This window comes from Actinia tenebrosa, unplaced genomic scaffold (assembly GCF_029948245.1).
Source record: "Actinia tenebrosa isolate PJP-AT-01 unplaced genomic scaffold, QUT_ActTen_1.0 PGA_scaffold9__36_contigs__length_13948895, whole genome shotgun sequence".
In the NCBI taxonomy this organism is placed as follows: Eukaryota; Metazoa; Cnidaria; class Anthozoa; order Actiniaria; family Actiniidae; genus Actinia; species Actinia tenebrosa.
The window spans coordinates 1,891,364-1,905,729 of NW_028292586.1; the positions used below are offsets into that span (position 1 = coordinate 1,891,364).

Consider the following 14,366-nt stretch of genomic DNA (forward strand, 5'->3'; position numbering starts at 1 on the left):
CATGATAATAGACTCAACGAAATTATTATTAACCTTTGAGGTCAGACTCACATATTGATACGAGAGTTATACAGGCCTAGGCATGAAGTAGGACTAAGCCACGTATACCGCGCAACGGTCACCCATAACTTATTGGTGTCAGAATGCAAAATAATGGGCTTGATTTGACGGAAGAAAAAGTCGATCTCATTCGTACAGCAACCCAGAGAAATCCCAGGTAACATAAAGCCTTCCTAAGAACTTTACGTCTTCAGATACGATTCCTTTCTAATAGCTAAAAACAATAAACTTAACTCATCGGAGAATCTTACTTTAATGGGAAAATTTTTAAAGATCGTAACTTGCAAGTTACAGAAGCAAAAAGGATATTTTTTGCTGATTCCAGTTTTCGAAGGAAGATTTGGTTATACGTCGATGATCGATCAGTTGACTTAAGGGACTTGTGTGTATTTTAGCAGGACTTTTAGTCTTCTTTCGTCAGTGTTGAAACAGAGAACCCTTTTGTTTGTGCAGAAAGAAAGAGGTTGTGATAAGATAGACAACTTTTGTTTTCTAATTTACATAGCCAAAGTGAGGCTTTAGGATTATTTATATATCAACATTAGAATATTATCGTAAGACGTAACCCGAGTATATAAAATTATATGTTAAAATTGTACAAAATGATGGTTCTCGGCAGAATGAAGGTCAAGGAAAAGACCTTCCCAAAACAAAAGGCTCTATCTTCCAAGTTTCCTGCAAATGAAAATGAAAAATAAAACAAATAAAAGAAGTTTTAGTAGCTGTATTTTCGGAGTGGTTTTTCCCGGAATTCGATTATCATAGATGTTGGTTTCTGCGTTTCGTTTATGGGTCAGGGTTTAGGGCGGGAGGGCTGGTCTGCCTGTTCAGACTTAATAGAATTAACTATGGCCTGTTAAAGGAGATGCGATTTCAGTAATATTGAATGCTGAAATAAAGGGGAGAAAATGATACAAAAAAAATTTTTTTTACATCAAGAATAGGATAGAGTGGAATTGCTTAAATTGTTTGCTGAAACCAGAATTATTTCCTTAGCTTTTCATTTTGACGCTAACATTTTTTACTTTAAAATGAATAGTATTCTCCTGTGCCAGAAGTTCTATTTTTTATTCAAAAAATATTTAAAATATTCAAACTAATAAAAATATTTGATTAGATTATCATATCGAAGAGTCTTAATATTCTATACATATTATTTCTATGACTTTTCATAGGTAGATATATTCGGCAACTCTTCAGGGAGTTTTATCTTTGACTGCCGATTAATTTTTAATTCCTCTACTTAGGAATACTAATTTCTTTGTCTAGATTTGATGATTTCAGAACACGCAGGAGCAGATTCAGGACTGAGAAAAAACTATACTAAATAATGTTTGGCTAATCATCAAAAATATATTGATTAAAAAATGAGTGGCTAATCATCCTTAAGGTGCTGACACACGGTGCAATATTGCATGCAACATTACATGCAACAGGACTGTTGCAGCGTGCGTCTACCCCAAACTTGTTGCACGCAACAAATCTAAAGCTGAATCGCGCTCTACTCTTGCAACAATGCGTGCAACAAATTTCATCATGTGAACATGGCTGCAACATTACCTGCAACATTTTGAAATTTCCAGCCAATCAGCTTGCACCAAATATATAACTGCTGACCAAACATCTTAACATAGCAGGCTGACACAAGCGATGTTGTGTGATTTTGTTGCACCGTGTGTCAGCACCTTTACTTGCAGCTAAATAGCACAATAAAATTGCAAAGGACACAATTTGATCATGGTCAAGTGAAAGGCATACATAGGTGCCACAGACAGTCTACATACTACTTATGTCTTACAAAGGAGTGCAGCTCAGAATGAATTAGGGTTGATTTTTGCAGAGTGAGGAAAACTGGAGAACCCAGAGAAAAACCCTCAATGCAATGGAGATCAAAATCAAAAAACAAGCTCATCTCACTTATATGGTGTCGAGTCAGGGAATTGAACCAAGGATCATAGTAGTACTGGGCGAGAGCATACAACTACTCCACCCTTCAGGCTTCCCATTGAAAGAGAAAGGGGATGGGCTGCATTTTGAGATATACTTTGGGAAAAAAAAGTACAAAAAATACACCCCATTCTCTGAATCTGCCCCTGGCATGCATAATTCCCTTGAGTATTATTTCCATGTTTATCAACGATGCTTTAGAATATATGTTAGGAATTATTCATTGTTTTTAGGGTTGTGGGAAAATTGAAAAAAACTTTTAAAAAATTTTTCCATTGCCACTCTTAGGAACTAAAAGATATATATCTTCAGCAGCAAACGCAAAATCTGTTACTAAACTCCCTTAAAAGGAGAACAGCAAAACAATTTGCCCAACCCCACCCACTCAAGAATTAATGGATGACCCCTAAGAATGCTGATAAGACAACAGTTAATCTTAAAGCCCTCTTACACTTTGAAAATTTTAGCTTAAACTTGCATGTGATGGCTTTGCAAGACAAGTTTCACTGGGTATAACATGGAGCAATTTTGTCCTGAATCTTGTTCACAACACAAGTTTTAGTTGCACAAGAAAGCAGTTCTACTTTTTATGGAACTATATCGCAACAAAGTTTCACAAAGCCTAATATTGTGCCATGTAAACACATCCATGAAACTTGTCCTAAAAAGCTGTTGCACACAAGTTTCAGCATGTAACAGGGCCCTTATTTTCATAAGACTTGATATGGGAAAACATTGAAAGGCTAAATAGCCTGTATCACTCATCTAAAGAGAGGGGTGGTGTTGACAGGAAGCCATAAATCAAGCTTATCCTTTGCCAAAGCAAGGCTGATCTAATGCATAATTACCACATAAGTTCTCAGCACATTCTATTCTTCACATAGAAACATGATTATCCCTGACTGCTCCATAGGAACTTGTCTTGTTTCTTCTTTGAACAGGAGTTGGCTCAAAATGTGGCTGTGAAAACCAGTAGCCAAAGCCATAGCCAATGACAAGGGCTAAAAATAGCCATACATTAAAGGTCATAGCAACAAGCATCAGTATATATCCATAAACTATGTTGAGGGTCAAAAAGAATGTTTTTATCAAATGATTTTTGAGGTCAAATCTGTAGAGATAAAAGTTTAAAACTGAGGTTAATTATCATAGAAAGCAGACAGAAATTTAAAAAAGTTACCAAATAAGTCATTAAGATCTATCAAAGTCAACCATTACCAGCACCTTACAAAAGACTCTGAAGGTGACTTCCACTCAGGTGTTCAAAATGGCAGTTGTCACCAACAACAGTCTTTCTCAAGACTGTACTTACTCGGACGTTCAAACTTTACAATCAACTAAATCATTAAATGATATATATGCATGGTAATGATTATGATAATGCTAATGTTGATGATAATGTTGGCGGTGAAGACAGTTATGTTTCAAGATAACTTAATTCTTAACAGCCATTGAAAATCATCAATGTCACCTATATCATCAGGGACGTAGCCAGGAATTTCCAAAAGTGGGGGGGGGGGGGGGCAAAATTTCAAATATCTGACATTTTGTTTGGGCAACTAAAACACCAACCCCCCCCCCCCTCAAAAAAAAAAGAAAAGAAAAGAAAGAACTGGCATTATGTTTCACGTTTTAAATTTGCAAAATTTAGGGAAACAACATTTAAAATTACTGCTGCATAAAATCTAAAAAGCTGTCATTTTGTATTTACGGAGGTGGGGCCATGGCCCCCTTCGCTCCCCCTGCCTATGTCCCTAATCATCATCATTTAAACCTTATTTTTGGTGCTAATTGGGTTAATACCTTGGTGGATGAGACAGAGTATCACCAATTGCGCTATCAGCAATAAGAGGCTGCTCTTCCTCACATGACTGGGGGTTGCTATAACAACCGGACACATAAGCTTTTAGAATTTCAAAAATGACAGCAAATACAAACACTATCACCACTGACAAAACCAAACCTGCAAAACATCAATAAAAGGTTTTTAGACAAGCTTTTCTAGTAGAGAATGTATTTTTTTACTCCGATAAAGGATTGACACCCAAAATGCCAGTTCAAGTTTCTTTAAGCTTTCACTTCTTGAAAAACTCAATATCAAACGTACTGTAATCATTATTCTTATTCAATGTCAAAACTTTTTCAAATTAAATAGTTAATGTCAAGTTCATAATGTATCATGGCAGAGGGAGGGGGGGGGGGGGTAGGTGAAATCTTTAAATGACAAAAAAATTCTTAAGACCCCCCCTTGAAGTCCCCCCAAAAATAACTATCCCCACCGGGCAATCTCTCGTAGCTTCTTCTAAAAATTTTGCATTCCCCCCAATCCTCTGAAAAAAAATTCAAACCCCCCTGTTTTACTGGTAAAAATTTTTCGGCCCCCACTAAATTTTACCTGCCCCCCCCCCCCCCCTCCCCCCTCTGCCATACATTATAAACGCAGCCTTAATACCTGCTACAGATGTAATTTTCCATCCTTTAAAAAGAACATAGACTCCTTCAAAATGAGTTGAGAAGTACATTTCCATTTTTAGTCAAGTTGTATTTTTGTAGGATAGTTTATTTTCAAATCTGCAAGACATAAAAGATAGGTCTTTCTATTTGCTTTGTCAGCAAACATCACCTTCCCACAAATTTTTGGGGTGCAACCATGTCACTCAAAATCCCTTGAAATATAAATAACAATGAAACAGCCACCATGTTGGTTGATCTTACCAGAAAAAAATAATGAGGAATACTTTGTTATCAACAACCACGGTTGTTAGTTGATATTTTGATATCTACACAGGAAGCCCACTCTAGCAATATTTAGTACAGATGCACATTTATATTGTTAACATAAATTTATTTTAAAAAATGGCCAGTATAGTTACAAAAATGTATCAATTAGTACATAATACTTACCTTTAAACTCAAGAACATATCAACTTTGTTAATTTTGACATGTAAAAATAGACAAATTTCGCAGGTAATGCAAAGACGTCGACAGCAAAATGTAGTTAATTTTCACCAAAGTCTTCGTAAAATCTGTATGCATTTAACACTCGAAGAACAGAGGCATTAAGGGGGAATTTGAAAGGTTATTTTCAAGACATAATGCCTTAAAATCCTGTAAAACAAGTTTGCTTTCTTGAAAAGCCTTGCTTTCGAAGTGAAGGTCATATGATTGTCTCTTGACTATAATAACTACCAGACGTTACTTGATACAACAGGGATCCCACACCTGGGAAGTGTTCGCCTGATAAAAACTTTATATTGTTATAATAAATTATCGATAATTGTCTTTAATAAAAAATATGTTTTTGTCTAAGAAGACAAACTGGAATGAATTTAGATTCCCGACCAGAAACCTAAAAGCCAGAAGTGGGAATAAATAATTTTTTGATTCCTTCATTTTATTTCAAAATCATAATTTATCTAAATTTATATATTTTGTTATTTCTATAAATAAAATTTCTTATTTCAAAGAATTTTTTCGTGTTATTTTGTAGTAAGTTTAAGACTTAAGAACTAAACCTAAAGCTTCAGTTAAATTTTTTTGTCAATGGTTAAAATTGTGCTAAGTTTATATCATAAAAATTTTCGAATTTTTTCTTTTTAATGGTATTCTAAAGTCGGATATTTATGTCTATTCATGTTCAAAAGTGACATTTGAAGCACTATTATTCCATTATTTTGCTCGATTGAGAGAGCAGCAGATTCCTATTCAGCTCGCTCGCCCCCTTATTTTCTAATCCAATCACCGTGCTTCGTCTAAAGAGGTTTGACGTCAATGGATTTCTAGCGATTTGATTGGTTGAGAGTTGGAAGCCACTTTGGGTCACTGAAATATCTAATATACAGACAACTTCCTTCAGTGCTTGATCATAATAACGTGTTAAAACCTCATCTTCTTCTCTTAAAATTATAATCGTCTCGTCCAAAATGATGTCCATGAATAACATGACGAAAGAAAACTCTTCAATGGGGATGAATATGGATGGTATGGACGGAATGATGATGAAAGTAAGTGTAATCTTCACAACCATAAAAACAATCTGACATCTTATTTGATACCTAAAAAATTTTAAAGATCCTTAAAATTTATATTAACATTTTCGATTTTGCTCTTCACGTTTTATAGCCTTCTTATTTCAAAGTATGAGCCCAGACATGCATCATTTTGAGTTCATTTTCGCGTCGTTCGTCTTTGTTTGCTCTTTTGCTTGAATACTTGCTAAACATGCTAACTTATAAATCTCATATTACACATCATTATAGATTCATTATTAATCATTAAAAGCTAAAATATCGTTTTTGTAGCAATCTTAATAACTTAAATACAAATCTATTCATTTTTTATCCCTAATATTATTAAGCTTAATAAGCTGATTTACATTAAAAATAATTCTTTCACTTCAAGATGAAAAAATTCTTTAAATCTTTTCTTCAACAACTCAAAAAAGTTCATACTAGTCGATTCACAACTTTAAGTATTTGTTTTATGGGTACAAATCTTTAATTTAACGTCTTATTTATGATTTAACCAAGTAGTTTTCCCCTCATTATCATGTACTTGAACTCCATTACCACTGTGGTTATATAAATGTTAATTTTTTTTTCTATAGTCGTTAATGACCCTGTAGATTGCATAGCAACAAATCTATGACTAGCACTCACACTATCTACGATTCCTTTATGAAGTTTAAAGCTTTTGCAAAGCAATTATGATGCTTGAATGTTGTACATAAACACTTTGTTACAGGTCTTTAACCATTAAAAAAAAAATCTACCAGTTTTGGCAATAATCACAGAGTGCGACAATCAGGAACGGAACCCTCAGATCCATGCTAGGTGAAAGCCCAAGATCGAATTTGGAAAGGGTAGCCACTACGTATGCAGGCTATATAACCATTGTCATTTGAATTTCTACTTTTCAATGGGATTATTAATTTTAAGTGGTGTTAATTGTTCTTTTATTTTCATCCCCCCCCCCCCCCCCCCAAAATTCAAAAATTCTCATGTATGTATTTCTCATATGGTTTTGTACATCCATAACAATTATTCATTTCCCAACATATATCAAATTCTGAAAAAGGGCTTCAAATCGTCCCCTCCTCCTAAAATTATGTACTACAGTTCATAATAAATATCTCACATTTTCAGTATATAAATAAATAATAATACATATGAACGTCTTAGTCTTAATTTTTGGATATAAATATAAAGAATAAAAGAGTTTGTTGAATTCTTGAAATGAAAAATATTTAATATACAAATATTATTTTTATCTTATTCTGACCATTTGTCATGACCATCATGTGTAGAAGAACTAAGATCTATGAGAAATTTAAAACTCATATACCTTTTATATACACCTTCTTGCAAGAATGTTGTCGTACGAAAATAGAACATTAGTGATATATTAAGTGGGATAGGAATTATATTAAAAAACAAAAGATCAATGAAGCTGAACATTTTCTTTTGTCTTTTAATGTATTCCTTTCTCACCAAATTACTAAGTAGGTGTATATTTCCCTAATATTTAATTTGTTTTTAAATCTCAGAAAAAGTTTTATCTTTTAAGGTTTTTTTCCTTTCCACATAGTTTATTTACCTTGTTTTATCATTGTCATTTTCATTCATTGTTATATTTATTTGTTGTTTTGTAAAAATTATTTCAACCCATTTAAAAACTCTTAGTTTTTCTTTTAAGTTGCATTGTTCTTATTTCATACAATTTCACACCTATTGTTTTAGCAATATAAATGATATGTACAATTCAACATCTTTTCTTTTAACATACTGTGAAGAATGAACTTCTACTCATTTACCCAGCTGTACAAACAATCCTTTAAAAACAATCCTTCCTAAATACACGTTGTCAAGTCCTTTTACTTGGTGGTAAAAAGAGTTTGAAATGATGCAGTTAAGGTTTTTTAAAGCACTTCTGTTTCCATAGCAACATTTCTACTAGTCCAGAAAGCCATTATAATGTTTATGGCTGTATTTATACTTGTGAATTAAGTTGATAATTACACCATTTAATAGCTAGCATAATTTGTTGAATTTTGAGTACTAATGACAAATTCGTACATTGAAGTTTAAAAAAAAAAAAAAATCGATAGTGTTTTTAAATGTACAAGTACATGCAGTTTTTATTTCTTTGTTTGACCTTCATAACTTCTAGATTTTTCAATTTATTTTTACATCCATCAATCGAAATATCCAGGCAGCTGTGGACCCTAGCTGAAAATATCTCTGATCACGAAAAAGGAAATCCTTGTTACAATGCACCTCATCTTTTTGACAATATTGATGAAGGGCCTATGTTTCCAAGGCAATAAAGGGGGAAAAATTTAGTTGACTGCAATTCGTTTCTAATATTTCATTTCCTTCTCACAAAAATAGAACATTAGGGATTTAATGGGATAGGAATTATAATAAAAAACAAAAGAAGATCACTGAAGCTGAACTTTTTCTTTGTCTTTTAATGTATTCCTTTCTCACTAAATTACTAATGTTCTATTCTTGTATGACAACCTTCTTGCAAGTAGGTGTATCACAAGGAAGGATTATATTGAATTTCTAACTCAAATGTGTGTTTGTGTGTGTTTTAAGGTTTCTTTACTATTTGTTTATCAGTGGGGTTATTCAACAAAACCAGATGTTTTTGGTATTGTTTGTTTTGTTATGCTCATGGTGTTTAAATTTTTTCATAACATTCAAAGTAATTTTTTAAATATCTTATATATTTCCTTTAGTTTTTTTTTTTGTGTGTGTGAAAGAAGTTGTAAATTGAAAGTTTGTAACAAAGTCTAAACATTTTTGAATTATTCATATGTTAATTGATTCATCTAGCCATCCATCCACTCACCTACCCATCTGTCTGTCCATCCATTAACTTATCCATCCACCCATCCGTCCACCCACCCACCAATCGATTGACCCACCCTTCCATCCATCCACCCACCAATTTTTCTATCCATTAAATTTGAACTAAGGTTCAAATCATTAATTAGCACATACTACGGAGTTCTCCTCAAAAAAGAAAAGGTTCTCCATTCCTTTCATAGCCAGTCTATGAAGAAGGACATTAACATGGCCATAGTCATCATATGCCAACCATATTGGATAGATCGGCTAGACCTGACTAACTAGAGTTAATGCACCCTCTTGAAAACACCTCAAATTTGGAATTCATTTTAAAGAGTAAACACTTGAAAAGCCTTTGAAACAAGAACAGCATTAGAAAAGTTGATTCCTCAAGAAAGTTCACCATTTCTTCACTATAGCCTGTCTATGAGGGCCCATTAAACTATATAGATTCATGCAGCTCCTTGAAAACTCCTCATATTTGAAATTCATTTTAGGGTCTTCACTTAAAAAGCCCTTGAAACAAGAATAGCACTAGAAAAGTTGATTCCTCTTGAAGGTTCCCCCATCCTTTCCCTAGCCTGTCTATAAAGCCCATTATTTATATACGGAGTCAACGTGCATCTCCTTAAAAACACCTCATAATTGAAATTCATATTAAAGAGCACTTGAAAAGCCCTTCAAACAAGAATAGCATCATAAAAATCGATTAATCAAGAGGGTCAAACCCTATCCTTTCCCTAACCTGTCTATAAAGCCCATTATATATATATATACAGAATTGACATGCATCTCCTTGAAAACACCTCAAATTTGAAATTCATATGAAAGAGCACTTGAAAAGCCCTTCAAACGAGAATAGCCTTGAAAAATTGATTATTCATGAATGATATTGCATTAATTTTTTTAGATGTACTTCCACCTAGGCACCAAGGTGACAATTCTTTTTAAAGGATGGTCAGTGGACACAGTTGGAGGTGGGTTTCTCACTAAGTTAACAAGAATAGTCTTTTCACAGTTCCCTGCGCCATCTTGAAAGATAGCCGTGCCTTTGCATCGAAGTGAGATGAACGGTGAGCTTGCAATGATAGAGACCTTTTTTTAACACCTTGGACAATTATTCGCATGTCTCCATCATTGCAAGCTCACCATTTGTCTCGCTTCGATGCAAAGGTACAGCTACCTTTCAAGATGGCGCAGGGAACTGTGAAAGGGACTATTGGTGTTGCAGGGCACCTGATCCATAAAGACAAAACAAAAGCTGAGAAAGTTAACAACGAGTTAAGAATTAAACGATACCCTGCAATACAAAGAACGGCAACCCAGAATATGAAACGTGACATTTTGCAACACCAAGAAAGATCAGTATGTCAGTCTCATGCACCCATTGCAGAGTACTGTATTTGTTTGGACAAAACATGTTGATTTTGAGGTGAACAATAGTGAGACAAAAAAAAAACCAGTTATAGTGATGATGGGATGGAATTTGTTTTAACGAAACTACTACCTTCAATATAAAATGATAATCAAGAAAATAATTAAAAATAGTAATAATAATATCGTAAAAATATAATAATAAATGTGAAAATCATGATTATGGTATCATGTTGGTTTACTGTGAAGAAAAATGATGTTGGTGATGATGATGATGATGGTGGTGGTGACAATGATAATTACACAGATTATTATCATTAAATTGATTGCATATCTGATGATTAATAATCTGATATCTCTCAGGTCTAGTTGGGTCCTGTATTGCTATGTTCATCCTTGCAGCACTATATGAAGGTTTAAAAGTGTCCAGAGAATTACTGAAGCGCAAATATGGCTATGTTGTCAGTATTGATTTGGGCAAAAATGTTTACGAGCAAAATGGAAGAGGGTCAGTCACAGTAACAGAAACAACAGCAGAAATTCCAAGGTAAAATAGCAGAAGTTGAACTCCCTCAATAGTCCCGTTCACAGTTCCCTGCGACATCTTGAAAAGGTAGCCATGCCTTTGCATTCAAGTGAGACAAACAGTGTGGTTTCAATGATAGAGACATTCGAATAATAACAGCTACCTTTCAAGATGGTGTAAGGAACTGTGAAAGGGAGTATTGTGTGAGTATGGGAGGTTTCATATGGGATGTAGAGCCTTGCTTGTGTAACTTCAAAAAAAGTTTTATTTGACCAGAGCATTTACTTTATTCCTGCGGACATCAAGATTTTGTCATTAGAGTTTGTTAGATGTAGCATTCTCTAGCTCCTATTTTATAACTGTGTTGTATGCATAAACATATATAAGGCTTTGCTAAGAAGATTTGGCAAGGACTCTGGGTATCTCAACATTAAAAAAAAAAAAATGAAGAGACTATTGTTAATTATTAACATACCGAGATTCTTTTGTTCCATACCATCAATGCAACCTACTGACCGACATCTACCAATAACCTGATGATATCCTATCATTAACCTGCCAATATCCTACCCACAAATTGCCAACCAACAACCTACTAACCTGCTACGAACAACCTATGATACACTACCAATGCCCTACCAACATTGATTTGGGATTGTATTTATAATTACCTTAAATGTTTTCTTGAAAGATTTTCCTAAAGATGTGATGTGCCATTGGTCTTACAGGTCAAAGATGTGCGATGGTCACCATATAGGTCAGACTTTCCTGCACATGGTACAAGTCACCCTCAGTTACTTTCTGATGTTGGTCTTCATGACGTACAACTTCTGGCTATGCCTTGCTATTGTGCTCGGCGCTGGCTGTGGATACTTTCTCTTTGGTTGGAAGGCTACAAAAATTGTCGATGTCAACGAACACTGTCATTAATGCTAAATTTTAGATGAGAATTCCTACCTTAAAACTTCAGTATATATTCATGCATGCACTGTGGAGTTTTTTGGTTTAGGGGTGCATCTTTATTTCTAACTATTAATAGACTTGTTTGAGATGTGTATATACTTATTTCAATAAAATTAGTCACCTGAAAAGATATAAAGCTGAGGCCGACAAGGATTACGGGTAGGTACATTTTACGTTTCAACCGCTTGATAACTATTGATGGACTTGCACATCTTTTACAAGTTACAGTCTCACCTCTGAGCATGCTCGAGCTGCAGTTTGTATCAAAAAAGCTTTACTTGTTTGAAAATAATGAATTGTTTCCCATGATCCCTAGTGATCTCAGTTTTCTAGGTTTTTGGTGACTAACTTTATTGAAATAAGACTATTTTAGTATATGTTGTGGCCAAGCTTTGTTTTTAATCATTGTTATATCAATACTAAACCCCAGGGTGGGTGGGGTGAGGCAAGATGAAAGCTATAAGAATTTTACCCTCTCTCCTAGGGTATAAAATTTGTCATGCCCTAGAAAGGATTGAATGTTTTAAGTGAGAATACGATTAGATTCCTGGAGTGAGGGAATTTGGCTGTGTCTGAAATGAAGATGTCAATATCCCCCTCCATCCCATCCCTACCCTGACAAAAAATATGTATTGATTGACATTAACAATAATAAAAACATATGCATTATCAAGTGCACGTCAACTTATACACAGAAAAGCTGTGATTAAAGCAATAGATTCGTTCTATTGTTTGACACAACAGTCCTTTCGACTGACATGAATGAGTGCTTACTATTTTCTAGTACTTGTAAACATATAACGTAAATAGACCATTTTCGAATTCCAAATTACCACTGTGTTCATTGAATACAGACTCATTTACACAGGGTTAGCCTTGTATCAGCGTCTAAATATTCACAAATATAAACAGTAAAGTAAAAAATGCACAACTTCAACAATACAAACACTTTGAAACTTGGCGAACCTTGACTGGAACATGTGAATATTTTGCACAAAATCGAGGCTAACACTGTGTAAATGAGTCTGTAATCAAGAAACACAGCGGTAATTTTGAAATCAAAAATTGTCTATTAATTTTAAAGGGGTCTAGTTTTGCAAATAGAGAATATCATTGTTTACATGCAAGAATCCTAGATCAGAAAAAGAAAAAAAAAGATACTGCATGAAGAAGTAGAAGAAGAAGAGTTTATCAATTTCTGAATTTATCATTTTGAAAATTAAACAATAATTTTTCATTTTTCAATGTTGCAAAACTTCACAAGTAATATATAACTATTGTAAGATTGGTGGAAACTTTTAAACCTTTTAATGACAAACTTAATAAAAAAAAACCAGTTATGATCAATGAAAAATGCTGTCAAATACTAGTGAACTAAGAGACCATTCATAAATTAGAAGTTGATTTTTTTAAGGAGGGAGACTTGGGTCAATATTGTCAAACTTCGCACGAGCCATATACGCATGGAAAACATTGGATCTGTAAGTGCCCTTCTTTTAACCATTTATAAATGTCTGGTTCATGTGAAGTTCGGCTTAGTCTAAGTTCTCACATTTTTTTAAAAAGTCACTAAAAATAGACTATGACTTTTGGTCACTCATTTTCTCACCACTTCCATCCATCTCACTCATAAATACAGAAGTATAAATACATTAAACTAAAAAGCGATGTGTCAAAATAATTAGTTTTTAAAATAATTTAGCTATACATTAATAGCATAAGGCTATTTTTAAATAAAAGTATGTAAAGTTAAAAGTAAGCTGTTCAAAAGATTATTTATGCAATGAAAACTAACCTACTACTTCTGCCTTCCCTTCTGGTAACAAAATAATTTAATAAGTTATTAATACTAGGGGCACAAGAAATCGTTTGCGCATGCCTGTGTTTCAGCACGTCTTTAAGTGATATAGAGTAACAGACACAAGGTGAAACAATAGGAATGTTGCAGCGTATGTCCAATGACCCCTGGAATTTGTTGCATTGTGCACAACCTTCACAAGCGGAATCATACCCTGGCTTCTGCCTGCAACATCGCTTGCAATATTTTGACAATTTTAGCCAATCAGGTTGCACTAACATGAAAACCACTGACCAAATCAAATTATAGCAAGTGTGCTTATTGAAGGAAGATGCCTCTTTAGAACAATGTGTGGATATTTTGCAACGTGTCATTCCAGATTCACCAATGTTGGATGCAATGTTAGTACACCATGATGGACTTTGAAAAGTCCCTACTCCCTGTTGAAGATCGACCACTGCTGAGCGGTTTGCTTTTTCTTGTGGAGTTGAAACAGCTTGCAAGTATATGTTCTCTGAATTCCTATATTTCATAAACGGTCCAAAAATCTCGGCATTTCATTTCTCGTACCAATGACTTAATTCAAGCAAGGACATCGCACTAAACTTTTTTGCCTGAAGTCCTTCTTAGCTAAAGTATTGCCACTCATATCGGTCCTGCTTACACTTGAATGCGAAAATCAATTTAGTAAAAGGTAGGGTAACTTTTGTTAGTGATTGAGCACTTATTTAACACTAATGACACCTTTCCAAGTAATTAAACCGTAATACTATCATAAATAATTAACCCTAAAATGATATTGTCTAGTTATAATATCAAATAATAGATACATAGACCCTTCTC

At 34.1% G+C, this 14,366-nt stretch overlaps 2 protein-coding genes across 4 annotated transcripts; one reads left to right on the forward strand and one right to left on the reverse strand.

The window, feature by feature from the left end:
* Positions 1 to 84: 84 nt before the first annotated feature.
* On the forward strand, positions 85 to 12,398 carry LOC116304157 (high affinity copper uptake protein 1). Of its 2 annotated transcripts, none has more exons than XM_089025188.1 (4): positions 85 to 217; positions 9,773 to 9,839; positions 10,600 to 10,783; positions 11,491 to 12,398. In XM_089025188.1, exons 2-4 carry the CDS (start codon positions 9,773 to 9,775, stop codon positions 11,690 to 11,692), a joined length of 453 nt encoding a protein of 150 aa, XP_088881314.1. In that variant the 5' UTR covers positions 85 to 217; the 3' UTR covers positions 11,693 to 12,398. The 2 variants fall into 2 exon arrangements, with proteins under 2 accessions (XP_088881314.1, XP_031569689.1); XM_031713829.2 differs by lacking the exon at positions 85 to 217 and adding an exon at positions 5,825 to 6,012.
* LOC116304155 (uncharacterized) lies at positions 295 to 5,202 on the reverse strand. Of its 2 annotated transcripts, XM_031713827.2 has the most exons (5): positions 4,912 to 5,202; positions 4,460 to 4,578; positions 3,811 to 3,970; positions 2,856 to 3,118; positions 295 to 735 (listed from the first exon to the last, which is right to left on the reverse strand). In XM_031713827.2, exons 2-4 carry the CDS (start codon positions 4,533 to 4,535, stop codon positions 2,884 to 2,886), a joined length of 471 nt encoding a protein of 156 aa, XP_031569687.1. In that variant the 5' UTR covers positions 4,536 to 4,578; positions 4,912 to 5,202; the 3' UTR covers positions 295 to 735; positions 2,856 to 2,883. The 2 variants fall into 2 exon arrangements, with proteins under 2 accessions (XP_031569687.1, XP_088881315.1); XM_089025189.1 differs by lacking the exon at positions 295 to 735 and having other exon boundaries at positions 1,110 to 3,118.
* Positions 12,399 to 14,366: the final 1,968 nt, after the last annotated feature.